General features: G+C 34.3%; 4 protein-coding genes across 7 annotated transcripts; 2 read left to right on the top strand and 2 right to left on the bottom strand.

The window, feature by feature from the left end:
* The first annotated feature begins 2,182 nt into the window (after nucleotides 1-2,182).
* Nucleotides 2,183-7,462, top strand: LOC145567944 (vacuolar protein sorting-associated protein 25-like). Of its 3 annotated transcripts, none has more exons than XM_081627375.1 (7): nucleotides 2,564-2,865; nucleotides 5,425-5,546; nucleotides 5,693-5,832; nucleotides 6,554-6,607; nucleotides 6,695-6,783; nucleotides 6,872-6,947; nucleotides 7,170-7,462. In XM_081627375.1, the coding sequence occupies exons 2-7, from the start codon at nucleotides 5,488-5,490 to the stop codon at nucleotides 7,289-7,291; spliced, it is 540 nt and encodes a 179-aa protein (XP_081483501.1). In that variant the 5' UTR covers nucleotides 2,564-2,865; nucleotides 5,425-5,487; the 3' UTR covers nucleotides 7,292-7,462. The 3 variants fall into 3 exon arrangements, with proteins under 3 accessions (XP_081483500.1, XP_081483501.1, XP_081483502.1); XM_081627376.1 differs by lacking the exon at nucleotides 2,564-2,865 and adding an exon at nucleotides 4,991-5,088; XM_081627374.1 differs by lacking the exons at nucleotides 5,425-5,546; nucleotides 5,693-5,832; nucleotides 6,554-6,607; ... (1 more) ...; nucleotides 6,872-6,947; nucleotides 7,170-7,462 and adding an exon at nucleotides 3,399-4,831 and having other exon boundaries at nucleotides 2,183-2,865.
* A 617-nt stretch (nucleotides 7,463-8,079) lies between these two features.
* Nucleotides 8,080-11,952, bottom strand: LOC145567945 (protein AE7-like). Its single transcript, XM_081627377.1, has 6 exons — nucleotides 11,820-11,952; nucleotides 11,521-11,673; nucleotides 10,949-11,054; nucleotides 10,753-10,852; nucleotides 8,592-8,637; nucleotides 8,080-8,391 (listed from the first exon to the last, which is right to left on the bottom strand). The coding sequence occupies exons 2-6, from the start codon at nucleotides 11,645-11,647 to the stop codon at nucleotides 8,291-8,293; spliced, it is 480 nt and encodes a 159-aa protein (XP_081483503.1). The 5' UTR covers nucleotides 11,648-11,673; nucleotides 11,820-11,952; the 3' UTR covers nucleotides 8,080-8,290.
* An 832-nt stretch (nucleotides 11,953-12,784) lies between these two features.
* Nucleotides 12,785-15,816, bottom strand: LOC145569430 (uncharacterized). The gene is made up of 4 exons (XM_081628773.1): nucleotides 15,055-15,816; nucleotides 14,867-14,962; nucleotides 13,863-14,074; nucleotides 12,785-13,175 (listed from the first exon to the last, which is right to left on the bottom strand). Exons 1-4 carry the CDS (start codon nucleotides 15,224-15,226, stop codon nucleotides 13,140-13,142), a joined length of 516 nt encoding a protein of 171 aa, XP_081484899.1. The 5' UTR covers nucleotides 15,227-15,816; the 3' UTR covers nucleotides 12,785-13,139.
* A 1,834-nt stretch (nucleotides 15,817-17,650) lies between these two features.
* Nucleotides 17,651-26,662, top strand: LOC145567943 (bZIP transcription factor 16-like). Of its 2 annotated transcripts, XM_081627372.1 has the most exons (13): nucleotides 17,651-17,955; nucleotides 18,047-18,149; nucleotides 18,281-18,337; nucleotides 18,799-18,876; nucleotides 19,195-19,284; nucleotides 19,374-19,433; nucleotides 19,532-19,701; nucleotides 20,106-20,160; nucleotides 21,550-21,580; nucleotides 21,673-21,959; nucleotides 24,496-24,573; nucleotides 24,703-24,828; nucleotides 26,065-26,662. In XM_081627372.1, exons 2-13 carry the CDS (start codon nucleotides 18,084-18,086, stop codon nucleotides 26,161-26,163), a joined length of 1,197 nt encoding a protein of 398 aa, XP_081483498.1. In that variant the 5' UTR covers nucleotides 17,651-17,955; nucleotides 18,047-18,083; the 3' UTR covers nucleotides 26,164-26,662. The 2 variants fall into 2 exon arrangements, with proteins under 2 accessions (XP_081483498.1, XP_081483499.1); XM_081627373.1 differs by lacking the exon at nucleotides 18,281-18,337.
* Nucleotides 26,663-27,691: the final 1,029 nt, after the last annotated feature.

Below are 27,691 nucleotides of genomic sequence, written 5' to 3'. Positions count from 1 at the left end.
ACTAAAGATATTTATTTGGCAACTACTACTTAATGCTCTTCCAACTAGGAATAATTTGATTTACCGTAATATTAATGTCCATCATATTTGCCCCTTTTGTAATTCACATGCTGAAACACAGGATCATCTGTTTCTTAATTGTCCATTTATTAGACAGTATTGGGATGCAGATATCGTTAGTCATTGGTTGGGAACTCATGTTATTACCCTGAATACGGAGAGCTGTAGTTTCGGGACATTCGTCATAATGTTAACCTTCCTGTAAAAAAGATTATTGTTTCTTTATGGAGTATATGGAAAGGTCGTAATGCTCTTATTTTTAATCGTACCCTCTCTACTATTATGAGTATTTATTCTAGAGCTTTCAAAATATTTACAGAATGGAATATTCGTTCTCATCTTGATTCTTTTAATGCCATTGCTCCCAAGATCCATTCTCCTCTTTACCATAAAACCATCCAAGTAGCTTGGTCCCCTCCTGCCCCTGGTGTTTTCAAAATTAATTTTGACGGTTCTGTTCTTAATAACTTTGGGTCAGCCGGAGTTGTTATTAGAGATTATACAGGAAATAATGTAGTTAGTCGTGCTTATAATCTTGGCACCTCGACTCCTATTATTGCAGAAGCTACAGCTCTCCGTAATAGTCTTCTCTTAGCTATTGAACATAACATACGAAAACTTTTTATTGAAGGTGATAACCTTTTAATTATAAATATTTTGCAGGATAAATCACGTTGTCTTTGGAAAATACAATTGCTAATGAATGACATCAAGAAGTTGTTGGCTCACTTTGAGTTGTTTCTTCTTGTCATGTGTATCGAGAAGCTAAATGTGCAGCAGATTATGTTGCAGCTATAGGCCATCAAATTACAGGCTATGTAAACATTGACCCTAATGTAGATGCTAAGTTTTCTTATTTTATTTCTTTAGATAAGTTAGGGTACAGTCTTGAGAGAAGACTTACCTAACTTTTGTATTTTTTTTATTAAAAAAAAATATGTTTACTATAAAAATGTAACTCACCATCAAATTAATATCTCTGATTATTTAATGTAAAAATATCCATTTAAGATAAGGGACTAATTTGAAGTTATTTCTGTTCAAATAAGACTAATATTCTAACCACAATAATTCCTAAAATCATTTTAGCTGACCTTAAAAAAAAAATATGAATTTATCACCCATTGTTCCTATCACATCACTCCCATCACCTATTATTGAAAAAATTGAAATAGTATTTTTGGATAATAAGGAAATAATTGAGGTGGTGATGAGGCCTAAAAACGTTTAGTACCAAGTCATTTTGTTGCTTGGGCCATCTATTTAAAACTTGAAAGCAAAGGTTATGTCTTACTTGGATTTGATTTTTGCATCATAGGGGAATTCATAAATTACAAGTCACAATTCACAACCATAGATGACATTGATAATAGAGTTTAAGACGTTTAGCTTTAGGCTAGTTATGGGAAAACACAATTCAAGTTGTTCTGTTCATATAATCTTATTTAATTGAAATTTGGGGGGACATGGGATATTTCACGAGAAGAGAAGGAGAGACGAAGAAAAAAAAAAAATTTATTATGTGAATTGGGAGAATTTGACTTAGGTTTAATGACTCATATTTTTATTTTCTTATGACTAACAGATTAAGCACTTCCCATTATAGTAACTAGTTTCATTGTGGAAAAATTTATTTCAAATGTAATATCTTATAAAGTACAAATACATCATCATACAGGACACACCTACATACTTATTTGATATATACAAAAAAAAAAAAAAAAAAAAATCATTTTAATCCGTTTGAACACCGGGGCACAAATCGTCGTGTCCTACCTTGACACGGTTTTGGCCTATCATTAGACGTGTCAAATTAACAATTTTTAGGCTTTTTTTAATGGCTTTAAAATTCTCTTGTATTTACTCTCTTACAAAATTTGGGTAATACAAGTTAAATCTTGAGATACACAAGAATCAACAACTTTTTCAATAAAAACGAGTCCCACATTGATAAAGTTGTTGATTTATTTACCAAAATGTCATATAATAAACAATTTTTATTTTATCCCAGTGATTAATTGGGGCTTCCTCCAAAAATTTGTAATCTCTCTATCTCTCTTCACTATTGTTTCTCTCTTTATTTTTCTCTTCATTATTGTCTTGAACTTCTTATATTGCTTGTTTTAAGTAACTTGGAAGTGTAAATACTCTATACCATTTTAGAAGTAATTTACTACAAAAAAAGGTCAAAAATCTAAAAAATACCCATACTATGATATTACATGATCTTGTATGATTGATCATGAAAATTATTTGAACAAAGTTCAAATTCACATCACATAGGCAAACAATCAATTAGTAAATTCACGTTTATTTATTTATTTTAAAAAAAAAACTAATAGATAAGTAAGATAATTAAAGATTACTTATTTCCTTCCAAATCAAATTACTACACATTTATTTTCTTCTACTCTACTTTGTATTTCGTAAGACTCTTACCAAGTTATCCAAATTTTACTACATATATCATAAATCATAATATTGCTAGATCCATGATTGTTGTGAAGACTTATATTGTAATTTATTATATTTCTTTTTTTTTTTTTTTTTTTTTGGACACGAAAATTTATTTTTCATTAAACAAATATAATAAAATAAAATAAAATTGGTCACTGAGCAAATTAGAAGTTGAAGCCCCTCCAAAAAAATAAAAAAATTAGAAGTTGAAGTCTTCTAATCAAAATTTCAAGATTGAAAACTAGACAGCTTTAATTCCACGGTTTCGCCTTTTCACTCCATTATCACGGCAATCCTTTTTTCCGGCAGTTCGACGTTTACGGCGGCGGCGGCATATTTGTTTTATAGGTATTTCAACATCATTCACTCTACTTACTCTTAAATATTGCAAAACCCTAATCTAAGCTACTTTATATTTGCAGTTTTAATTGTGAATTTATGAAATTAAAGTTAGTTCTATTGTTGCGATTATCCTGAGTTTTAAGCATTGACGATTTTGAACAATTTTGATGGTTGAATAAATTTTAATTTTTGATTTTTCTTTTCTAATTTAGGTCCCTTAATGTTTGATGCACTCATTATTTGTTCGTATTGATGTAATGTATCGATCATTGAATGTGTATGAATGTATCTGCTATCACCCATTCGAGGTTCGGGTTGTGATTGATAAAAGTAATTTAGCTTGGCTATGATAATTCTGTAATTTAGCTTGGCTATGATGATTCAGTAATTTAGCTTGGTTCCGTGTGCGTCTCACCTGCCATCGCTTTAAGTTCGAGGAATTTGTGCTTGATGGATTTTTTTTTTCAGTCATTGTATACCATGTGTTTAAAATGTAGTATGGTGTATGTATTTATCCTCATCCAACTCAATTGGGGCAGGTCAGTAGGTCACAATACAAAAGAAAGTAGACGTGGATATGGTTGAGGGAAGATCGATGAATGGACAGAAGAAGGGAATTTCGGAATCAAAGAGGAAGATGGGTAGCTTAAGTGAGGTTTTGGGGAGGGAGAAGTCTAGGAGAATTGTGGTGTCAATAGGCGGTGAGTCAAAAATTGATGACAGGAAACGAGGAAAGAGTGGTGTAGTGGAGGAAATGGATGGAGAGAAGTCAAAAAGTGGCTGTAGAAAACAACATAGGAGTGGGGTTTCAGAAGAATCAGAGACGGAACTGACTTTGGCTGAGATTAAAATGGGGGCATTGAAAAAGAAGTTGAAAGGGAAGAAGAAAGTTAATATTAGGGAGGAGGGAGCGGTGTTGGAAGAGAAGAAGAAGAGGCAGCTAATGTTAATTGAGAATCGGGATATGGAAGTAATGACTGTTGAGGATTCAGACTTTTATGATTTTGATGAGGATAGAGTTGAGAGGAGCTTCAAGAAGGGCCAAGTTTGGGCAATATATGATGATGATGATGGGATGCCTAGGCACTATGGGGTGATAGATGAGGTTGTCTCGTTGAATCCATTTGAGGTGAAAATGAGCTGGTTGGACTTTCAGAATAATGGAGATGAGAGGCTGACATCTTGGGAGAAAATGGGATTTCATATATCTTGTGGAGTCTTTGTGGTGGCTAGGAAGGATACTACAAATTTATTGAATATCTTCTCACATTTAGTTAAATGTGAAAGAGCAGCCAAAAAGCTGTACAGGATATACCCTACAAAGGGTTCGATTTGGGCTCTTTATAATGAAAGGGCATTGGATGTAGGGGGCAAGGAATCATTTAGTAAGGATAAGCGATGTTATGACATTGTTGTGTTTTTAACAAGTTACAATGAAGTGCATGGATTAAGTATGGCATACCTTGAAAAGGTTAATGGTTTTAGAGCAGTTTTTAAGAGGCGAGAGATTGGGTGTCATGCTATTAGATGGATTGAGAAAGGTGACTTCAGGCTCTTCTCACATCAGATTCCTGCTAGAAAGCTTTCTGAAGAGGAGGCTCCTAATATGTCTGGCTGTTGTTGGGAGCTTGATCCTGCTTCACTCCCACCGGATTTACTCACAATTTGTCAGAGAAAATGAAGTTATTTTGTGATCTGATTCAATGCCATTCTTGTGTGAATGGTAGTAACTAGTACTGGGTTGTATTTGGCAGTTGTGAAACTTTTTCACCTTTTTGATACTCAAATCTCATTGGAAATTAGAATTTTATCTTAAGTTGATGTTCTTTGTTCAAGTGTTGAATAGTTTATGCTTAATCTTGTCTGCTTTCTTAGGCTAAGTTGGCGATGGGCTATTTAAATTACAGAATAATGTCACAATTTGTAATTCACTGGATGTTAAAATATATTATAATCAGTATTTGCTTTGGGATGGAAGAGACTTTATACAGTATTTCATTTGCTCGTGGTGGATTTGGAAGAGGATATAGTGTTTCACATGTAGAAGGACAGAATTTGAATGAAGGTCTGTTATATTCTTTTCAACTGGTGTTTAAAAATCTGGATGAGTAAATCTTCCAACAATTCCTGGTTTCTACTGTAGGTTAGCAAGAGTGCAGGACAGAATGATCTTTGTTTCAGCTTGAAATATGATGTTCATGTGTTGTTTACAATTTTGAGAATATTGAGGTATAAAATTAATAATAGAATTTTTTAGTATAATAAGAATTGTGCTCTTTTCCCTTTAAAGAAAATAATACTGTTAAGTTTATCACGTTTTTTCTTACTGTGTGTGGCTTCAACATTAGTAACACCTTTACTTGTCTGTGTTTGTTCCAAGATTATCAAATGATTTAAATCCTTGAATTGTAAGTGCTTTTAGTTTGCTATTGTCAATTGCTTGTTTAGCCTGATTCATCTATGAATTACATCTCTTGTCAAGTTTGGGAAGTTTTAGCTTCAAGTTTATGATAACTTCATTTATTTAAGGAGTAGAGAAGGGTTCTCAACTGTTCCCTTTCCCAGGTACACACATTGCTGATTTTGGGGAAATTAATTAGTACACATACTCTATTTACTTTGGTAGAGATGCAGAAGTTGGGGGATTTCAAGCTTCCGAACTTCTTCAATTACCCACCATACTTCACGTAATTTCTTCTCCCAAGTCATTTTAAATTATCTATTTCAAGCATGCTCACTATATAAAGTCCTATTTCTCTTCTAACTAATGTTTACATCCTTGTAATAATTTTATTAAAAGGCTTTCTTACATATGTTTGTTGGATGATTCTAGATTGCAGCCAGTTAGGGACACTCGAGAGAAGCAGATACAACTCTGGAAGGAGCTAATTCTTGAATTTTGCAGAAGTCAGAAGATATTTGTTATCTCTCTTGAAGAAGACTTCGCTTTATTCTCAAATCCAACTATTGAGAGTAAGGTCCTCTGGTCCTCTTTTGCTACATTCTTTCTTTCTTTTTCTTTTTCTTTTTCTTAAAAAAAAAAAAAAAAAAAAAAAAAAAAAAATTGATTTCAAGTATGTGGGTTGTGGTTGCCACAGTTCTAGTTCTTCAGTATTTTGAGTTTCTAGAGTACACTGCTCATTACTTTTATTCATGTCTTTCTAAGACTTTCTCAAATTTCCTATGCCCTTTCTTTATTAACTTGTTTCCATAATAACCTTTTATTTTCTTGCCTGCTTTACATGTTATTTTGCTATGTGAAAGTTAATAAATTGCTTATTTTGCCTTTGTTTCTTCATCCATTTTGATTATTTGGTTGAATCATTTGACACTACTTCGTATTAATTATGATGAATATGTGAAATCTTGCTAATTTTTGCTCAGTGTTGAGAACATGAGGTTATTTCCTTGTTTGATTTTGTATGCTGGGCATGCTGCTGAGAACTGCTTATTTTCCTTGAGGCATAACAATGAGAGACTAATATAATTTTTTTTTTAGAGCTTAAATAACAAACTCTTTTTTGGTTAGCATTTTGCTTCTTGTCCATGTAAATGTAAATATTCCAAATTGTTCCATGTCAAGTTAATAATCCTTACTTTATGATTTGGTGAGCTCACCTCATTATGTTTCTTCCATTTTTGGTCTAACATTAACAAACAAAAATTTCTAATTCTCATTTATTTGTTTGTGCAGGATCTCTCAGCCATGAAGCTAAGGAAGCATTTTTGTCAGCATTAGTTGCCGAAGGTTCTAGTACTGATGCTATATTAAAATAACAACTGTTTTGAGTGAGTGTTTACTGATGTATCTCAAGTTTTACATCTTACTTTATAGGACGCGTTGAATGGATGGACAAAGGTCATAAAAAATGTCTTGTTCTTTGGCACAGGATTCAGGATTGGGCAGACATAATCCTAAATTTTGTCAGTAAACTTTTTCGTTATTTTCTCTCTGTTTATCTATTCCTTTTCTTCAAATTTTGTAAACATTATGTGCTTCCTTTTATTTCAGGTTAAGGATAATGGGTTGGAGGATAGTGTCATGACTGTTGAAGAGCTGCGTAGCGGTGTTGAATCTAGGGGAACCGGTAAAGAATGCTTGATTTTCTATTTTTGCTCATAGAGGATGAACCACATTAGTGAACTCAATTATACTATAGTTCTTTGAATGATCACAAATTCTAGGCTGACCTTGCTAGAACAAGTTTATTTGATCATAATGATAGTTTACAAAATTGTTTGGTTCATAAATCTTATCTTCTTTGCTTTTAAGACAAATTTTTGAGCAATTCTTTTGATCTCTTTGTCAGAGCTTCATGGGATTGACCGCACCGTTCTGATGCGAGCTCTGAAGGTTCTAGAAAACAAAGGAAAGCTTGCAATATTTAAAGGAACTTCTACTGACGATGATGGTGTAAAATTTTCTGTGTAGCTTCTATAAAAAGGAAGTGGGAATGTTCATACTGTCAAAATATTTCTGCTCTGTGAAATTTTGATTGATAATATGAATTTCACGTTTTCAATATTCAAGAATTCTAGTGTAATACGAGTAGTGAATATTTTTATTACAGAGTATAATACAAGGGGTACTGTTTTTAGACAATTTTGTTGTTCCTCTTTCTTGCTATCTTGCCTTGAAATAATACTCAAGAATGTAATGTATTGTGAGCATAGGAATTCTATTACAAAATATGTTGCTTGTATTCAGTTATTTAAGTGCTAAATCCAGAAACAACACAAGGCTATGTATAAAAAGGCTCAAGGCGCACCAAGGCGTTTTGGAGGCACACCTCATTGAAATGAGGCGCACATAACAAGCAATAAAATTCTGAAAAAAAACTCTTTGTGTGCCTCAGGGATGCACCTTGGTGTGCCCTTCTGTGCGCCTTAGCTGTGCCCCATCGAAGCCGCCTCGCCTAGACCATAAAAAGTGCATGACCTCTAACGCCCTCAGCGCCTTAGGTGCGCTTTTTCAAACACCGACACGAGGTGACAAGGGTAGCAGTTTTACTTTTACTTGGCCTAATATTACCAACATAAGTTTATACTAAAAATAGTGACTTCGTATTAGAAAAACTTGCCTCTATAAATGATGCTGGCACAGGCCAATTTTGTTAAAGAGCAAAGGCAATTTGTTTAAAAGCATCAGTATGACTGTATTATACATGTCTCTCTACATTTTCGTGAATTCTAAAAGAATATCAGTATGGTACATGTCTCTTCAGAGAATAGTTATTTCAAATAATAATATAGATTTGATTGTAGCACAAATAGAAGGCTCAATAGCAATAATGAGCATTGAAGCATTCTCAGTAAAACAAATGCAACAACTGAAGGCAACTCTAGAAGGAAACTACCAAAAAATCAAAATTTTGGAGACATTTACAACTAGTACAAGGCAAAACGTTCCACAGTACTACACAATATGGCTTCAGGCGTATGATGGAGCTAGACACTCATCAACCATATCTACAAGGTTTGGATTTTCCAAAGCAGCTGCTACACGCTCCTTGTCATTCAGCTGTTTATTAACTGCACAAAAAGAAGCAATAGTGTTACAGAGTATGCAACCAACCCAAGGAACAAAAATCTGTGAGGAAGTGCTGTGGCTCTGCAATTTTCAATCTATCATCCGGCTGTCATGAAAAGGCATTCAAAGTTTCAAACGTACCCCCAATTCCCAAAAGATTTAAGTTGGTAACAAAATCACCAATCTCTAATACAGTACATACCTGCAGCTTCAGTGGCATGGGTTCCTGGAGCAACTCTAATGTCCACCTGGCAATTGACATAAGTCAAACGTATAAATGACTAACAGGAGATGCAATTTCAAAAAAAAGACAAATACAGTTTAAGGGTGAATCAGGAACATCTGACCTCATTACCCTCGCAAATGAAGGAAAAGAAAAGAATGCATTGACAAAAGGATATTAATATTGGGAAGTGATACTAATACATGATCATGAATATTTCGAAACCAACACAGGAAAATCTAAGCCTACATTAAAGTTTGGAGTTCGAACTTGATACAATCAGAGATCGAATGGCCTAACCAACCCTTTAATCGTAGGGCTTCATCATTTATTCTCCACCAGTTTGAAATGACCACCTAATTATAAGTATGTAGGTATACATCTGTAAGTAGGACTGATACATTCAGAAGACCACCAAACACAGAGTATCTATATTTCCTATGCATGCGAGATGCGATCAAATTTCAGCAAAAGGACCTAAAGTAGGCTATCTATGATATATTGATATTACAGTCCATGGGTATCCCTGGAAAAGGTAAGGGGCAAATCATAAACATCTATGATGCCAACTAGAAATATAAAGCCACTAATCAATATGTCCCCTTTGCCAACCGGCATGCTATTTTATTCATGCATTTTTAATCAAAGTAAGCTGACAACACTAAGTCCTGAAGAAAGTAAGCACACAATCCAAAGTGGTTTAGATCTCCTTGCATCCATCTCAATGAAACCAAATCCTTCCGTGTATTGGATATTCAGTTCACTCATCACAGCAGATTATTATATTTTCACACAATTACACCTGTCCTTGAACTTCTTGTACCACATTCTCACAAAATCACAATTACAAAGAATTACCTTTCACTAACTCTAGAAATAATACTAGAGAAGCATAAATACATTGGTGTTTTTCAAATTTACGGTTCATTAAAAGGAAAATAGAAATTTCATCCCTAAGGACCTTTTTCCAACTCACAAGCATGATTACTATGTCAACCACAGGTGGTAAACAACTCATCCCTTATTCAGCGGAAACAAGATTCCATCAAGTCAAACTTATAGCTACCAGACCAATTACTTCGCTTCTTAATTAGCCCTTCTACTTCTAACTAGCAGGTGCCACAACCTCACAGATCTTAACCATGCACTTGGAGAGAGAGAGAGGGGGGGGGGGGGGAGAGAGGGGGTGGGGGGGGAAGCTTAATTGACAATTATTTAAGCTAAATTGGGCAAATGTGGTTATATTAGCAGATTAGCTGCAGTACAGCTGTACAGATAAGACTCTGATCCTATGGCGGTCTACTCAGGTCCCACTAACTGAGAGCTCTAAATATTGGAAGCGAGTTCTGTCACAACCTACGTCTCTACTAGTACTTCCTTGGTCGATTAAGTTTATAATACTTGATTCTACACAAAACATGTGAAAACCAATTGTATCCTATACAACTGACAATCAAACATTCATTAAAAATTCAGATAAATCAAACTACACTGATAACTACAAACCTACGATCAGGGAGTGTGATTTGAGGATTAGGGTCGAAGAAATAAAACACACCATCCAAGAAGCCACAATTGCTTAGATAGTAATGAGATAACCAAACACTAGGAGAAAAAAGTACAGAGAGTGATATGTAATTTAATAGTTACATTTCAGTCAGGGATCTTGATTCGGTGTGCTTATATAGTTATATAGTTATTATGTTTCAAGTATTTCTCCATATGCCTTGGAGAGTTGGAGCATATGCCATGCCTCAAATGGGATCACATATTGTGTAATATTGCGCCATTGCATGATGAGATTTATTAAATTGACTTACTCCTGTTTCAGTCCTTACCAGCACAGATCCTGGATTTTCCTATTCTCAATCTGTATATTTGCACCCCAACCTCATACCATGTAATTTGTTCCCCACTGAGAAACCCTTTTTAACATATTCAAATTCATGATATTCTTACTATTGTGTTAAAAAAATAACTAGCATACCATTCATATCTTACTATTTTAGTTCACTATCCATCTTAAACAAAATCACATAAAATAAAAGTTTCTCCGATATGACAGACTTGATCAAGAAGCACCTAAGAAAAATGACCACAGATGCCAGAAATAATAATCGACTCGTGCAAATGTTCATACCTTGTAACGCGAAGGCAAACTACGCATAAGTTTCACCCTCAAGCAGAGACCAATAACTGTTGCCATACTACAATGTTCAACTGTTGGTGTGAATGTTACTCTGCAATAAGAAGATGAATATAGAACCAAATCATTTAATTGAAAAAATAGGACAACTCAAGCAGTAGTTAAACAAATAACATGTATTCATCCTTACCGAACATGACTACGTTTATCATCTATTTCAACCGATTCTTCTGTTAGCACTTTCAGCTCTTCCAGCGAATATGGATGCTCTGGATCTTTTATGTCTCTAATATGATGTAAACGTACAGTTAAGTTTAACTAATATGATATCAATCATTGCCATCTTGTCAATCCTTAAGATTTGCGTATTAGATCAACGCCTAGACTATGGACCCGGGTGCACAAATTTGCGTAGATTTACAAAGTACTCGTACTAAATTACTAGTATACAAATATAGCAATATGTAACAGCTTAATTATATAACTCAAAACTGTTGAATCAACGAAACCCTCAATTTTGACACCGATATAGCATCATGAACAAAAAACCAAGTATACAATTAAACTAGCAATCTCAACAGCAAAATCAACAAGCTCAAGGTGCTCAAGACCAATAATTGGCAATACCCACCTCAATTTAAAACCTAAATAATCATATAATCAACTAAAACCCCATGATTTTAACCTAATCTAGCATAATGGGCAAATTTAATTCCAAGTTCCAAACTTTAAATTTCCCAACAAAAATAAATAAAAGGATATCAAAAATCTCAAGCTCATCAATAGGTTCAACCGCATACTCATCTCCGGCATCAGATGGTTGGTTGCGAACCCGACGTTCTGACTTCTCGTAAACCGTAGGATTTGCATTTATCAACCCACTTACCATCTTGCTTAATTTGCTGAAATTCTTACCTGCCCACAATTCAATTCAATTCAATTCAATTATATTTACCTTTAGAATATAGACATAAATATAATTATTATATGATTGAAAAGTGGACGCGCAAAATCATTTTTTGTTAATCTAAAGAAAGAGTAGTGGGGGATTTCAACTTCACCTTGTTGCTGCTTCTGCTGATTGAAGAAGGATGGTGAATTTTTAAGGAAATTAAGGTGGTTTTTGAAGGGGTGTCTTGTTTTTCTTAGAGGTGGAAAATTTTGTTTATTTTAGGTGAAAGAACTAAAAGAAGAAGAACCGGGAATTTTTTTTCTATTTTTTTGGGAAGAAATAAAACCAGCAATCTCATCTCAATCCCAATCTCAATCAATTTTTAATTTTCTCCTGGACAATTGACACGAGTAATAATTATAAAAATAAATATTACATAGAAAAATAGTTATGCATGAATTTGTAATAAATTTGTATTGTATTGGTACATAAAGAGTTACAAATGCAATGATGTAAACGAGATTCAATCTCATATCTTGAATATCATTTTAAAATTTTAACAAATAAACTACTTATAGTTAACAATTTGACGTCCACTAATAAATTAATACTCCACGCTTACAACTTTTGCATTTTGTAAATGAGATTCTTTCAATCTCATATGTAAAAATTGTAAATGTAAACGAGATTCAATCTTATATCTTGAGAATTTGTTTTGAAAGCCCTTGATGCTACACCAAGCTTACAATTTTTGTTTTGATCTCAATAACTAATTAAAGAGTTCAATCACATGTAATGTATAATAAGTGTGAGATCAGCAAAGTAGTGGTTTGGTTTTGACCAAAACATGAAGGCATATTGAGGAGGGTGATGCATTACAAAAATGGGATTGGCACTTAATTTTGAGAAATAAACGGGGAAATTGGGAGACCATTAACAAAAATAAAGAGGAAGATGCACAGAGTTCTTAACCCACCAAAGAAGATGATCACTGTTTGCAGCTATGTATATAGTACAATAGCAGTATGGTTAATATCAGAAGTCCTGCTCAGAATCAATAAGCTTAACCTCTAAGCTAGAAGGCTTGAAAAAAGGAGGGGGTGGGGGGTGGAAGAGGGGGCAAATACACCTGTCTTGGGCATATCTTGTACAAATCTCTCACTTATATTTCACATCACTTTCCACCACAAGATAAACAAGTGAAGAAGTCTGCTTACATAACATTCAGCAAGATTTTACAAGAAGACATCAGCCTAATGTAAGAGTTAGAAAGAGCTAAGATATATATGAGTACAATGTCAATTTGTGAAGCCTCCCAAATATAACGATTTGCCAAGATGATACATGGAAAATATTTTCTATTTATCAGAAGATTCTTCAGAGATTCAGGAACTTGATCTTTGTAATGAAAGTTGCAGACCAAATTGCTCATTGCTTCACTTCTTTTCTACTGTATCATGATTTCAGAGCTTCAGTAACAGATGGCAGATCAAGTCAGTTCTTCAGCACTCACTGGTTCATGCAGCTGCAAGTGCAAAAAGACGTGTTAAATTGGAACCATGTATGAAGATCAAGGATTTTAAGTAATTAGTGAACATATATATACTAAATCATAAATTGAGAAGCCGTCATGTTTGAAACCACAATCCATAGCGGCAAAGACCAACCAATAGAACAATTGAAGCAAACACAGTTTTAAACATGTAAATCAAACGAGTGATACTGGTAGTAAGGTTAATAACTGGTGCTAGCATTTGACACAACATTCCTTTGCAGCACAAAAGCAACATCCTCGCAAATAAAAGATACTGTCATGTCACTCAAAAAGTTTCAATCGATAGGTTCTATCAGCAGTCAAAAAGTTTCAATCGATACTTAAAATTTTTGGTTTCAAAAAAAAAAATCAGCAGTTAAAATTACAGCATTCTTCTTAGCACACGGAAATCTTATGTCTCACGTCTAGTCTGGGCACAGCTATCACCATGTAACCTCAGACCGCCAAAAGGTGCAAAACAGTGTATCTGCTCTTAGAATTGTTATCTAATTGCTTACAAGCCACACACTTAATGTTGTTCCTTACCTTAAGTAGAGCTGAAAAATTCAATAAAGAAATACTTGTATGCAAAATTACTTAAACAAAGAAGGCAAATACAATCATCTTACAATGTGAGAAGCTTAATCTAGAAAGACAGTTGTTAAACAATGAACTTACCGCCTTAGCAACAGCAAAACAATGAAACACGCGCATAGAGGCATCATCTTGGGAAGGAAGACTATCATGATTCCAAAATGTCATATTTCCACATTTAGCTAGCGTCTCCCAATGGTTTTCACTGCTGTTGGAAGAAATTTCGGGAGCTTTCCCTGTTCCCGCTGTTTTCTTAGTCTTATCTTTATTAGAGTTCTTCTTTCCTATTATAAAGCCTGAAGATCAATCATATAACATACATTATCAAATTAAAAAAATCTCTACAATAGTAACTCTTCTACAAGCAAAACCCATAATAAATTATCCTCACTTAAACATACCAAATAAGGTGATGGATAACAGTTCTAATCAAGCACTCTACAAGATTTGATGTTGGTTGCTTGGATTAAAAACACTCTCTATCCTTCAGTGAGGGCTACTATTGGAGAGTATGATGATTCTCAATTATTGTGGTCTAATCTTAAAAATCGTTTTTTTGTGGTCAGTGGTACACGAATTTGTAAGTGGAAGTTGTCCTTGGCTGAATGCAAGCAAGACAAGACCGATCCCATATAATAATAAGTCTTACTTCCACCATGGTAATTACAGAGAGCAATACATGTAAGACTATCATTATTGGTTACTTGAATTTTATGCCACGAAAAAATTATTCAAAATTGAACCATTTTAAGCTATATTAACTAGAATAACAACTTTCCCAGCCAAAAAATGGTGTGGTACAAAATAGCCAAAGACTTCCACAACGAAGCATGAGAATTGAGAACTCCCTAAACACGAGTCATATCAATATATAATGTTACATAGCATAAATAAATAAATAATCCCACAACTATAGATTTTACATAAAAAAAAAAAAAGGTCCAAATTGAGCTATCTCAACTCAATTATAGGCAGATTTTGATACCACCAATTTGGCAATTAATCAAAAAAGACTATACTTTAAACATTATCATCAAATTAATGAAATTAAAATGTAAAGATTGAAGCTAGGAAGAACGAGAAAATACCAGAATAACCCTCAGGAAGAGGAATAGTAACCCCTTGCAAATTTCTGCCCCTATAAAATGCTTCTTTCAATTCTAAACCACCATCAACTTCAACCCCTAAAAAATCCAAGAAAAACCCATTAAAAATTGAAATTAAATTAACCGAAAAACAATAAGGATAGTCCAAAAAGCGGAAAAGTAGAAATTACCGGAAGATTTGGGTTTGAAATAATCAGAGACGTCGGAAGGACCATTGGATTTGATGCAACATGGAAGTTGATGAACATCTACTGTTGGTAGTTGTTGTTGAGGAGGAGAGAGAATGATAGTTCCAGAACTTCCTATTAGTGCCGCACTTCCTCCGCCATTGTTGCTCTCCATTTGCAGTTTAGATTGGGGGCTGCAATGCTCTCAATTCCCGCCCTCCTTTTATTTACTTTTATTTTCCCCCTCTTTTTTGGGCTCTCTATCTCTCGTGGGGCTTTATGGCTTTATGATTCCAACTTCAAACCTCCGGCATATGAGGTAAGAATCTTGATAAATGAGCCAATATTTTATTGATAATTGATTCGTGAGATTGCCTTCAAAAAAATGATACTCTTATTTCATAAATACTATGTAGATTTGTATGGAATCTCACACTATGGATAACGAATTAACCAATAAGAGTTGGATCAAGTGGTAAGCAACTAACATTTAAGTTCAATCTTTTCCCTTAAAAAAACACTCTCCTCTCTCCAAAACCCTAACCTCCATTGTTGAATTTTAAAGGGACTTTCATTGGTTTACCGGTGGAAGCCCCAATCCTAGTTTCTTTAAGGAAATTTTGACATTTGCTATCAGGAAAACACCTCGCTTCAGATTTGCTACTGGTTAACTTTTATTTTTTTTTTACTTTGCTACCACCTAAATTAGAGTTAGTTAAATTTCACTACCGATGCCTTACACCATTACTATTTCCGTTAGTGAGGCCCAACCACCTTCCAGCCACCCCTCCATCCCGAGCCACCTTCCCTGCCAGCCACCCTTCAGGCTCCTGCTGCCGGCGGCCGACGCCAACCCCCCTCCCTTTTCCCCAACCTATGCAGCCAACCCCCCTCCCTTTTGACCACCGCTACTACCTTGTGCTTGTTGCTGCGGCAGTGCCTGCTGTTGCTGTTGTTGATTTGGATTCCCAGTTGAAGCCATCTCTACCAATTCACAAACACAAACACAAAAATTCCCCCTTAAAATTAAATTAAATCAAAAATTAATTCACAAATTATACAAATGAATAACTAATCTAAATAAAATTAAAAATTAGAGTACAAGGAGAGAGAAAGCACTACTCTACCATGAGATCCAATAATGGAGGAAAAACAAAAAACAAAGAATTGTAACGGGGGCACTGAAAATGAACCCCCGAGAAGCAGTTAATCGGCGAACCCACCTCAAGCCACCGCGAGCACCATCACAACCCACCTTAAGCCATCGCGAGCAGCAACCGCCACCACCATCAATTTATCACAGCTCGCAACACCACCATCATCACCAAATCCGTAACTAATCGATTTGGGAGTTTTGGTCAAACTGATTTGGGAGTTGTTCGTTGTTGTTGTTTGATTTGGTAGTGAATTCAGCAACAGGGGGCGCGGAGGAACTGGAGGAAGATGTGGAGGAGTTGCCTGAAGTTGGTGTTTCGCAACGGCGTACCTCGGTGTTGGTCACAGGAGAAAAATGAGGAGGAGGGGTGGCTCAGTGGTTGTTTCTTCTTTTTTTTTTTTTTTTTTTTTTTTTTTAATAAACTTAACAAAATCCTAATGGTTCCGTTAAATGGTAGTGAAATTTAACAAACTTTGATTTAGGTGGTAACAAAGTAAAAAAAAAAAAATTTAACCAGTAGCAAGGTATTTTTCTTAGGAGCAAATGTCAAAATTTCCTTTATTTAAAGTTTTTTTTTTTTAGGTTTTATAATAATGCATCCTCCTTTTGGGAGGAACTTTTCTCTCTCGAAATAAAGGGTTTCCGATCTCCTTTGAAATACAAGGGTTTTTCGACCTCCTTTTAAAGACAAGGTTTATCTCCTCTTTCCGGGGGAGAAATATCTTAGTTTTGAATCTATTATATTAGATCTAATGGATTGTCGTGAAATTATTTCGTTGGTGAAAAAGTTATCAAGTTTTCGAATGCAGACAGATGAATCAAAAGAAAAAACATCCTCACGGCTACAAAAGATCGTTAGATTGCCTCTCCAACAAGGCTGTATTTTCCAACGATATAAGCGGGAGATGTTCCACAGTGTAGGATCTACTAGACGATCGTAGTTTTTATGAAGAAAAAATTTATTTGATTCAATATCTTATGTATTTGTTAACGTCGAATCTATATTGTAGATGTCGTATGACTTTTAATTAATGAAATATTTTTGCTATTAAAAAAAAAAGTGATAAGCAACTTAATTTCGCTTAAGGGAGGCCTCGGGTTCGAGCTCACACCATATGTAGAAACTCTTATTGGGAGACTAATCCACCATAAGTCAGGTGTGCTACCCTAGTCGGATCTAGATGTAGTTGGAGCTAAGCTCCGATGAACCGTTATTAAGGATCATAAAATACATTATTAGTTACAATTTTGAGATATTATTTATAAGATATAAAAAATTTTAAAGTTGCAACTAATATATAACGAATGAAGTATTTATTATTTCTTATCATATCTATCGTCAAAACAAATTGGGCTAGGACCATGGCGTAGTATGGGTTAAATTGGGCTTTTGGTTGATAGAAATGGGCCGAAGGAGGAGTTAATTTTTCTCTCACTAAAAAACTTACGCGACAACGACTTGCCACAACGACAAAAACTTGATTGACCCCCGTCTGCGTCTCCCCCAATTTCTGTCAGAAACCGAGCCCTAATTTCAATTAATTCAATCAATTTTCCCCCTTTTTTTATTTGATCTTATTGATTCTCTCAATTCGATATTCCTACTCAAAATTCACATTGAATTAATTTCCCAATTCATAATTATACCTAATTTGGTTTTTGATTTGACATTAAAATTTGTTTTTTTTTGTCTAGCTGAGTTGATTTGTTTGGTTTGATTCTTCCGACGAGTTCAGCTAATTTTTTGGGTAAGTTCCTTAATTTGTTTCTGTTAAATTTCTGAGAATTGAGTTTAATTTTGTTTTTTTGGTGTTAATTTGATTAATTTTACGTTTATAGAATGAAATTGTGGAGTTTGGTATTATAATTGTGAATCATGGGTGAAAGTGAAACGGATAAACCAGCCAAGGAGCCGAAAACGCCGGTTGCGGTTAGCTCGCAAGTAAGATTTTCCTGTTAATTTTTGGATCTTGTTGCGGTGTGTAATGTGGGATGTTGTTGTGAAGCTTACAATGCTGTTTCAGACCTTACTTAATTTCCCAATTGCATTGTCCTGGTAATTTGTTGTTATAGGAGCAGACTTCGGCTACGAGCACCGCGGCTGTGAATCCCGAGTGGTCCGGGTTTCAGGTGTGTTATAGAATCATAGAATGTGCCTCCCTTTTTCGGGTTATTTCCCCGTTTTGTATTCAATTGTTTAATTTGGAATTTGATTTATTGAAAGATGCTGAAACTTGAGTTTTGAATTTGTCTTGTAGCTCATCTTGTTCTCTGTTTGTACTGATATCATGTTGCTACATTCCTTGTCTTGTTGGATGCTATTTCAACTCATTTTCCTGTGTTGGATCTTGGTAATCATGGCATGGAAATGGTTACTTCATATTTTATTTTGTTTTGGATTATTAAATGTGTAGAATATCCATGAAAAATTGCTAAATTTGACACCTGAACGCATAATCTTGTCCAACACTTGTAGTTGAGTTTGAGTGACATGGGTTTGGTGTGGAATGCTGATTTTGAGTAACACTAGTTTTTGATCTTGATCGCTTGTTAGCTGAAGAAGCCGTTGTTTTATTATTGTTGTTAAACAGGCATACTCACCTATCCCACCACCACCTGGCTTCTTGGCATCTAGTCCCCAAGCTCACCCCTACATGTGGGGTGTACAGGTATTCCGATCAATTCCAATTTTTAATTGATGGGTCTTATATCAGTTATATGTTATTTGTTGTCATGCCTAAACCTTTTTTTCTCTGTGATGTTGCTTTTGCAATTGCTGTTGTTCGTTGGAGGTCTACTTTGATGTGAAAGATTTTTTTTTTTTCTTTTAAGCTCTGGGGCAGGGGTCTGAGCTGTATTGAAATATGTAAAAGATCATATTGATTGGCTGAGAATCTCATTGTTTTTTTTTTTAAATTTTTTTTTTTTTTATATATGCTGGTTATAGCCGAGATTCTAATATTGTTTGTACAATTCACTTTTCATAGCACATGATGCCTCCATATGGTACTCCACCGCATCCCTATATGGCCATGTATCCTCATGGTGGCTTATATGCTCACCCATCTATGCCTCCGGTAACTATGGTTTATGTTTTTTCTCTCCATATCTACATTTATGGTTTTGACATTTAAGTATTTGGATGTAACTTAGCTTTGTACCTCAGGGTTCTTATCCTTTTAGCCCATTTGCAATGCCGTCCCCCAATGGTGTGGCTGAGGCTCCTGTGAGTTTTTAGCATTTTTGATTATATGCTGCAAGTATGTTCTCTCAATTTATGGTGCTCTTGATTGGGTAAGAATTATAAGGATGTTTCTTTTGTAGGGAAATACTCCTGCAAGTGCTGAAGTGGATGGTAAACACACCGAGGGTAAAGAGAAGTTGCCAATCAAAAGATCAAAAGGTAGCCTGGGCAGTCTAAATATGATCACAGGCAAAAATAACGAAGAAGGTAAATCAACAGGCCCTGCTGGTAATGGCGCCTGTTCAAAAAGGTATGGATCATCTAGCCTTAGCACCTTTAACTTTCTTCAAAAATTTCGTCTTCTGAACATTTTGCCTTTTCCTCTCCTGCCTTCTTCTTTACCTATTTTTTTGATGGTATTTTGGAAGTAACCTTTATCAGCTCTCATTGTTTGTCTTTAATTTCTTGAAAGATCAGAGGCTACACTCATTTAGCTTGTCTGTCTTATTCTTCTTCTTTTTCTTCTTCCATTTTTTCCTGCTTTAGAGGTACTTAGTGTTTGAGAAAAATAAAAACCTTAGCCATTAACTAACAAGATTTCCTGGTGACTTTCTATTTGTTTCATTGTTTTAATTCATGTATTGATCACTTTGTGCATGACAGCACTGCCTGAATAGTGACTTCAGCTAACTATAAATGTGTATGGAATTGCAGTGCAGAGAGTGCAAGTGATGGTTCAAGTGAAGGAAGTGACGCAAATTCGCAAAATGTAATAGATCCTTTATATTTCTTACCATGCAAGATGCACACTTTAAGCTCTTTTATTGACAATTAAAATAGATAGCTATCTTGCATGGAGCAGATTTAGAGATATTAGAAAACAGATTTTTTGCAATACTGTGGGAGTATATACTTTTGAATGTGTTGCTTTACCTTCACATATAAATAATATGTAGAAACTTTTATTATAAATCTCTGTCAAATTAAGGTGTGGCTGTTATTTAATGCACAGTAGAGACTATTTGTAGAGTATCAAATCACTGTAGAATATGGTCTTATTTTTCCAATAAACTGTATGGTCTTATTTTTTCCAATAAACTTTTTTTATCTTTGTTGATACCTGCCATGTTCCTTGGATTCTTAACATATTTTGATACCTGCTACGTTACATATTTAATGCAAGTAGAGACTATTTGTAGAGTATCAAATCACTGTAGAATATGGTCTTATTTTTTCCAATAAACTTTTTTTTTTTTTTTTTTTTTTTTTTTTTTGATACCTGCTATGTTACTTGGATGCTTAACATATTTTGGTGTATCTGTGTCTTACATGGGTGTGCTCCTAGATTTATCCTGGCCAGACACTGTAATACTGTATCCATGTCTGACACTATTGAATGTCCAGGTAGCATAGAATCCAGTGTTTTATCTCTTTCACACTTCATGAAGATCATCATAGTCAGTGGGATTAACGTGGTTGTATTTTTCAAATGAAAATTGGTATCTTCATGAATATTGTTATATTTTGCTTTAATGCAGTAATAGGGGGGTCAACTGTGGCCTGTTTTTGTATTGGCCTCTTTGATATCTTTTTCTTTTGTTCATGTCTGGTCATACATCTGTGCCTCTTCTTGATGGTACTCATTTATTGCTTGTATAGGTATTAAGTATGTATTAGGAAACTTATTTAAGGCTTTCTGTTTCCTTTTCTATGACCTGAGACTATATGTGTGCCTTTCTTTATTTATTTTAAGCCTAGTGAATTATTCAAAGATGCAAAATATTTATAAAACATGGTAATAAATAACTGACCTTGGTTATTGTCATTTATGTTTCCTCATATGAGGTTTTTCTTAATTCATAAACGTTTTGCAAGTTTTTTGTGTGGATCTTTGATGCTTCTTTATTCGAGGGTTTATTTACTGTGTAACTTAATTATTCCTATTACGATATGGTTTTTGGGCCCATATGTTAACTTTTAGCTGCCTTATTTTTCAATTTGTACACCAATCACATACGAGAAGAAAAAAAACCCAATATTCTGTTAGGCGAGTTGAAAAAAAATGAGAATATTAATCCAAACTTTGTATTTAATTCTTTCTTTGTCATTAGTGTCTTTCCAATCACTATTCCTGACCAGGCTATTTTACTTTTTACAGGACTCTGGAGAAAGACAAGAAGCTCAAGAAGGTAAAACGTAGCCACAGTTTGATTGTTTAGTTTGACGCATGCTAGTTCTTTGTTATTAAAAAAATGTTCTATTTTCTTGCCTTTGTCTGCAGCTGATGCATCTCAAAGTGGGAATTCTTCTGTTGCTGCTCAGAATGGTGTATTAAATGCGCCTCATACGATGGTGAATCACGCATTGGCTATGGTGCCAATGACAGCACCTGGTGCTCCAGCTTCTGTTCCAGGACCTGCTACGAATTTAAATATTGGAATGGATTATTGGGGTGCTGCTTCTTCTCCAGTTCCGGCTATGCGAGGAAAGGTTCCTTCAGCTCCAGTTGCTACAGGAATTGTTCCAGCTGGATCACGAGATAACTTACAGTCACAGCTTTGGTTGCAGGTTTAGGTTATTGTTTTTGCTTGCTAGTATTACTGTTATATTTTGTTTTTTTAGGGTCCGTTCGGCATTACTGTGGTTCAGTTTTTTATTTATTTTTTATTTTTATTTAAATTTTTAAAGTCATGATATATATTTCATAAAAAAAGATTAACAAATTAGTCAAATTTATCATCATTATTTTAAAAACCAATAACAAAAAATCCAAACTAACGACTTTGACGAATGAGCCCTTACCCGCCAATACATTTTCTGATAATTGCTGCTAACTTACTATCATAACACTGTTAAATAACGAATTGTAGGCAATGTTTGGATGTGCAAGGGTTCCTAGTTTGACTTTTTTTTTTTTTTTTTTTTTTTTTTTTTTTTTTTTTTGTGAATAAATCCTAGTTTGACTTGTTTATCTTAAAATATGTATATTTATGAAGTTAGGAGAGTTGGACCATCAAAAGCAGTGTGTTCTGTGTTTCTTAGCCTCCTTGCTCTTTCAGCTTGTTCAAGAGTTTGAATACTATCTTTAAAGGCTAACAACAATTGTACTAGCTACCCTTGCATTTTGCTTTGGTTATTATAGTGAGGCTTGGCCTTATTTTGCTATAGCCACAGGAAAACTCCGAGGTTTTTTAACTTGCGCAAAGAAAATCCCAACAGATTATATCTAGAAGAGTATAAGATCGCAGGTTCTCCTATATTGAATTTGAATTAATAATACCAAGGAAGCAATGGGAATTTGCCCTTAATATCTTTTTTTAAACAACCTGCTCAGTGCACAGTTATGTCATACAATTAGAGATGATATCATTTTGTATTTGCTGGGATTGTATTTTCTTTGATATATTGTGTAGATTGTGATCTGATTTTCTGCTACTTCGAAACTTGCCTAGTTGCTTGTATGTTTTTTCTTTTTCTTGTTGTTTATAGGTAGATTGAACTTAAATTTTGAGAGTTAATATTCTAAAGTTATTGGATAGTATTTCATTTTATCTAGCTTAATATGCCTTGCCAAACGGTAAGCTGCCTCTTTTCCATTTACTAGAAATACATCTTCTGTGTTTCCAAGTCTTTACCTTCTTTGGATCAATTCAAAAGGCCTTTTTAAACTTGAAGTGTGAAGTCTCATAATGGCCAAGTATTTTCTGTAATCTCTTTAAGTAAAGTCTCTGAAGTGCGGGCACCTTTAGTTTTGGTCTTTTGGGTTGGATATGCTTGGGGATTGTCCCCCAAGACATCTTGAAATGAGTGGCTACTGTCAGTCATAATGGGTACGTTCAAACCTCTACTTGGTGATATTTTTGAATCATGAAGTATGGTAAACTGGCATCCTCCAATTTTATTTTGAAATTTCATCCCAGAAAAATTGAAATAAAATCCAAATTTAGAGCAAGGGCTTAGGAATAAAAAGAGCAACTCTTTTTTTTTTATTTTATTTTATTTTTTTTTTTTATTTATTTTTTTTTTTATAAACAGCTGCTCAATGTGATCGCCCAGAGTCCAAGAGACAACTAATACAACAATTGCTTAATAAATCTAAAAAAATCAGATCTTGTTTTATCGAATAGTGTTTTTCTGGGATTTTGTTGCCATTTCTGGTTGTTATTTGTGACTACTTGTTTTGATTATAACACTGTATTCAGAGTTAATATATTTTAATCATTTTTGCCAAATCCATGCTGTACAAGTTTCTTTAAAGTTTGTTTTCCTGTTTCCTGTCCCTGTTGGAGCTATATATAGGAAAAAAGAAGTTATACTTCCTTATTTGTAAAGGTATAATCAAATTGCTAAAGAATCTCATATTTATAGGTAATAAAATCGAATTGTTGTTTCCGCATTTAGGTTTTTAATATATTCTTGAATGTGAGAGAGAACTTTGGATCTTTTTTCTAGAGGGAGGAAAATTTAGCCTGCTTGTGTAGTAAGATTTTCGTTTGGGAATAGAGCTATTATCTCATTTACATATATTAGGATTTGTTTTCGGGGATATTATTTCTTAGAGCTGGTGTCTGGTATTTTAGTTTCTTATTTTGTGGATGATCACTTTAGTTTCTGCTTTTCTCTATGACTTTATTTGGCTTTTGTGCTTAAACCTGAGAGACCTAGTGATTTTGATGACAGTAACATAATTGAATTGTTGGATGGACAGTGGAGCATAATAGAATGGATGGTTGATTTTTCTGATACTGGGTCCCAATAACTTATAGAGATTTAGACTATTTTTTTCTTCCATGTTTGGCCTTCACTAGATTTTGATGGTATGTCAACATTGTATTGGTATTGCCTTTAGGGAAAGGGGGTTGTTTTGCATAAGGGTATCTCTGTTTCCTTGTGGGATGCCATGACTTAGGCTGAACTGCTGAACTACTTTATACCTGCTTGTCTATGGGTGCTTGAAGTATCCTGGAGTTCTGCTATTTATCTAACGATGCCTAACTTGCATGTCTCTTTTATCACTGTCCATTCTACTGCTGTAATGGCTGTTACTAGTATTTAACTGTTGACCTCATGAGTTCTTACCTAAATTGTTGTTTGTTTCCTGTAGGATGAGAGGGAACTAAAGAGGCAGAGACGTAAGCAGTCTAATAGGGAATCTGCTCGTAGATCCAGGCTGCGTAAGCAGGCAAGGGCATTGCTCATCATTTTTTATAGTGAAATGGGCAAATGGCCCAGTTTCTTTCATGATGGTTATAATGGTTTCAAATCTTACAATATTGTTCCATTTTTTCTTTTTCTTGAAATTGGAATTCAGGCTGAATGTGATGAGTTGGCCCAGCGTGCTGAAGGATTGAAAGAAGAAAATGCTAATCTTAGATCAGAACTTAATCGCATCAGGAGTGATTATGAGCAGCTCCTGGCTGAAAATACTGCACTTAAGGTGATATGTCACTCTCATATGTTTCCTAGTGATTAGTTGATAATATTTTTTAGTATATCAATTATTAAGTCATGATTGGGGTCTGACTGTGTGTCGCTGTGATTTCAGTATGGAGATTGTGTGTTTTTTGTCATCATTCTTGCATGTGTATTGTCAAGGTGATCAATTGTCTAACGTGTATTTGTCTTCCCTTGTTTCAACTTCAAGGAATTTTCTTAAAAAGCAGGGAACACTTTTAGATCACTTTCCATGTTTTTTTTTTCTTTTCTTCTTTTGCTGCTGGCATTGTTGAGGCATATTAATTCATCTTCTTGAACCTCCTTTATACGACATGGTTCATTAAGTTATATCTAGTGACTGGAAGAAATTGTACTTGAGCTGAATTAATTGACATAGTTCATCTTCCAGAAATTTGTAGCTTGTTCATTTTTGAGTGTGAGGTTTACTTGCCCTAAGTATAATCCTAGTGCCAAATAGATGATTGTATTTAGTATTTGGCTAGTAGGGAGACTATCCACTTGAATAACAAGACCACTTTGGACTTCCATTTCAAGAGATCATGTTACTCAGTTTTTTTTTGTAGAATGAAATGTTCATTTTACAGATGCCAATTATCTGTTGAAGCAAAGCTGACATGTTATACTCTTTAATATTTATATGTTATTTTGACTTTTCATCTCACCTCAAATAACCGCTCAGATCCTCGACACTGCAATATGGGTCTGGTTATTTAGACACTTCATTTTGGGCCAAATTCATGGGATATTTCCAAATTAGTCGAGTTGCACACTTTAACACTTACCCGTGTAACAAGTACCCAAGCTAAAGTACCAAAGATGTTGTATCAGTTGTGGTTAAGACACTAGGAAAAGGTTAATGGGGTAGTTCATTTTTTAAAAAAAAAATTGATCTCATGTACCAACTTTTAAGTGGGCTTTTGATATTTCCACTTAAATTTCGCTGGGATTGGATTGAGTTCTTTGTTTATGTGCTATTTGTGGTTTTTTGATGGCCGGGTTGGTCAATCTATGTTTTTAGGTTTGAAGTGCTGTTATGACAGTCATGTGGCTTTGTGCATGTTCTCTTTCATTGTCTATGCCATGATTTTTAGAAGTTGGCTTTTGGAAATCATCATATAAAAATATGATAACTTGGAACCATGTAAACCTGTTTACTTCCCCCTGCCTATCTTTAGTATATGCTTTTAAGGAAATAATCATATTTTCCCTTCTGCAGGAGAGACTTGGTGAAAATCCAGAAGATTTAGGATCTAACCGAGCTGAACGTCATATGATTAGTGAAACTAAGGAGAGCAGCAAAACAGATCAAATTTAGAGTGGTCGCTAAGATCTGAGTCATTGCCCTTCTGCTTCAGCAAAATTTTATGAAGCATAAGCTAACCTAGTAGTTACTTGAAGTCATTAGCATACCTCTCTGCAGTCTGCATAAAGTCAAATTTGCCAAAATCTGTCCTTTTTGTTACAGATTATTTATAACATCCTATTTGGCAAATCTCAAATTTTTGGGATCAGTATGCAGTTGGTGATATCGTGGCATGCCGAGGTTCCCATTTGTATTGTGGTAGAAGACGTAGTAATAGCGATACTGCAAGAGTTGATTGCCCTAAATGCGGCTTACAGAAAATATATTTCTGAGGAAGATAATGTACCATTAATTTAGCTGTATATGGAAGATTTTTTTTTGTCTTGTTTGCCATGCCCTTATTAGTTAAAAGGGCATGATTCTTCTCTAGGATTAAATAGTTATAGCTTCAACTTTTCACCTTTGCTGCTAATATTTGTGGCAATTTATGGCAGTATATGAATGGTTTTTGACATAATGTCTTGTTTACTGATATATTTTTTTTTTTTTTGGGTGGGGTGGGATGGGGTGGGATGGACAGCTTACCAATACTATATCTGAACATGAAACGCCAACCTCTAACTTGGGGGTTGGGGATTCCCCCGTCCTTCCCATTACCAAAGGCTTAGCTTGTTAGGGTGGACTTGTGAGAGATTTCAGTTCGTTTAGGTCCTTTACCTAAGGGTTCTTTTTTTTTTTTTAAAAAAAAAAAAATTTAATTACAATACTTTCTTCAATGGAAATACTTAACACTATTAGTAAATTCCTAGATCTGCCGTTTTATAAATTGAATATTCCTATTACATGTGTCATGTTTCCATTATCAACCTAATTCTATAAAATACTCACAAAAGCTTATAAGAATTCACCAATCTTATCTTAGATTTTGTTCACTTCACCTTAAATTTTAGTGTAATATAATTTAGTTCAATTTAATAAAAACAATTTTTAGTTTAGTAAATTTAATTTTAGTTCAATAAAAATCAATAACCTTGAAAATGAAATATGAGTGAAAATCGGTAAAAAAAATTATTCCAATTCAACAAAAATAAGATGAAATGATACATATGAGATAATGTGGTCTTTATTCATTTTATTCCAATTCAACAAAAAAAAAAATAAAAAAAAATGAAGTGAAGTATGTGAGATAGTAGTCTTTTACTCATTTTACGCTTCTTGCTATTACGCATTCACTTCAAATATTTTTATAACCTAAAACTTAGCTAAGCAATCTCAAATATGGGATTATTTATTTTTATTTTTCCTATTATTCATAATAAAATATTTAGATAATACATATTTTTTGCTTACTCTTTATGAAATTGTGATGACATGGCCTATTGGCTGATAAAGTTACGTTAAATGTGAAATGTGTGTAATAACAAAATCGCAAATATCATTGCCTATATAAGAGATTCTCTTTTCATCCGGAAAAAAAAAAAAAAAAAAACAAAACGAGATTCTCACACAAAAATCCAAAATTTCAGAATTTTCTATACTC

Source organism: Chenopodium album, chromosome 11 (genome assembly GCF_948465745.1).
Source record: "Chenopodium album chromosome 11, dcCheAlbu1.1, whole genome shotgun sequence".
Lineage (NCBI taxonomy): Eukaryota > Viridiplantae > Streptophyta > Magnoliopsida > Caryophyllales > Amaranthaceae > Chenopodium > Chenopodium album.
This window is presented reverse-complemented; position numbering and strand designations above follow the sequence as displayed.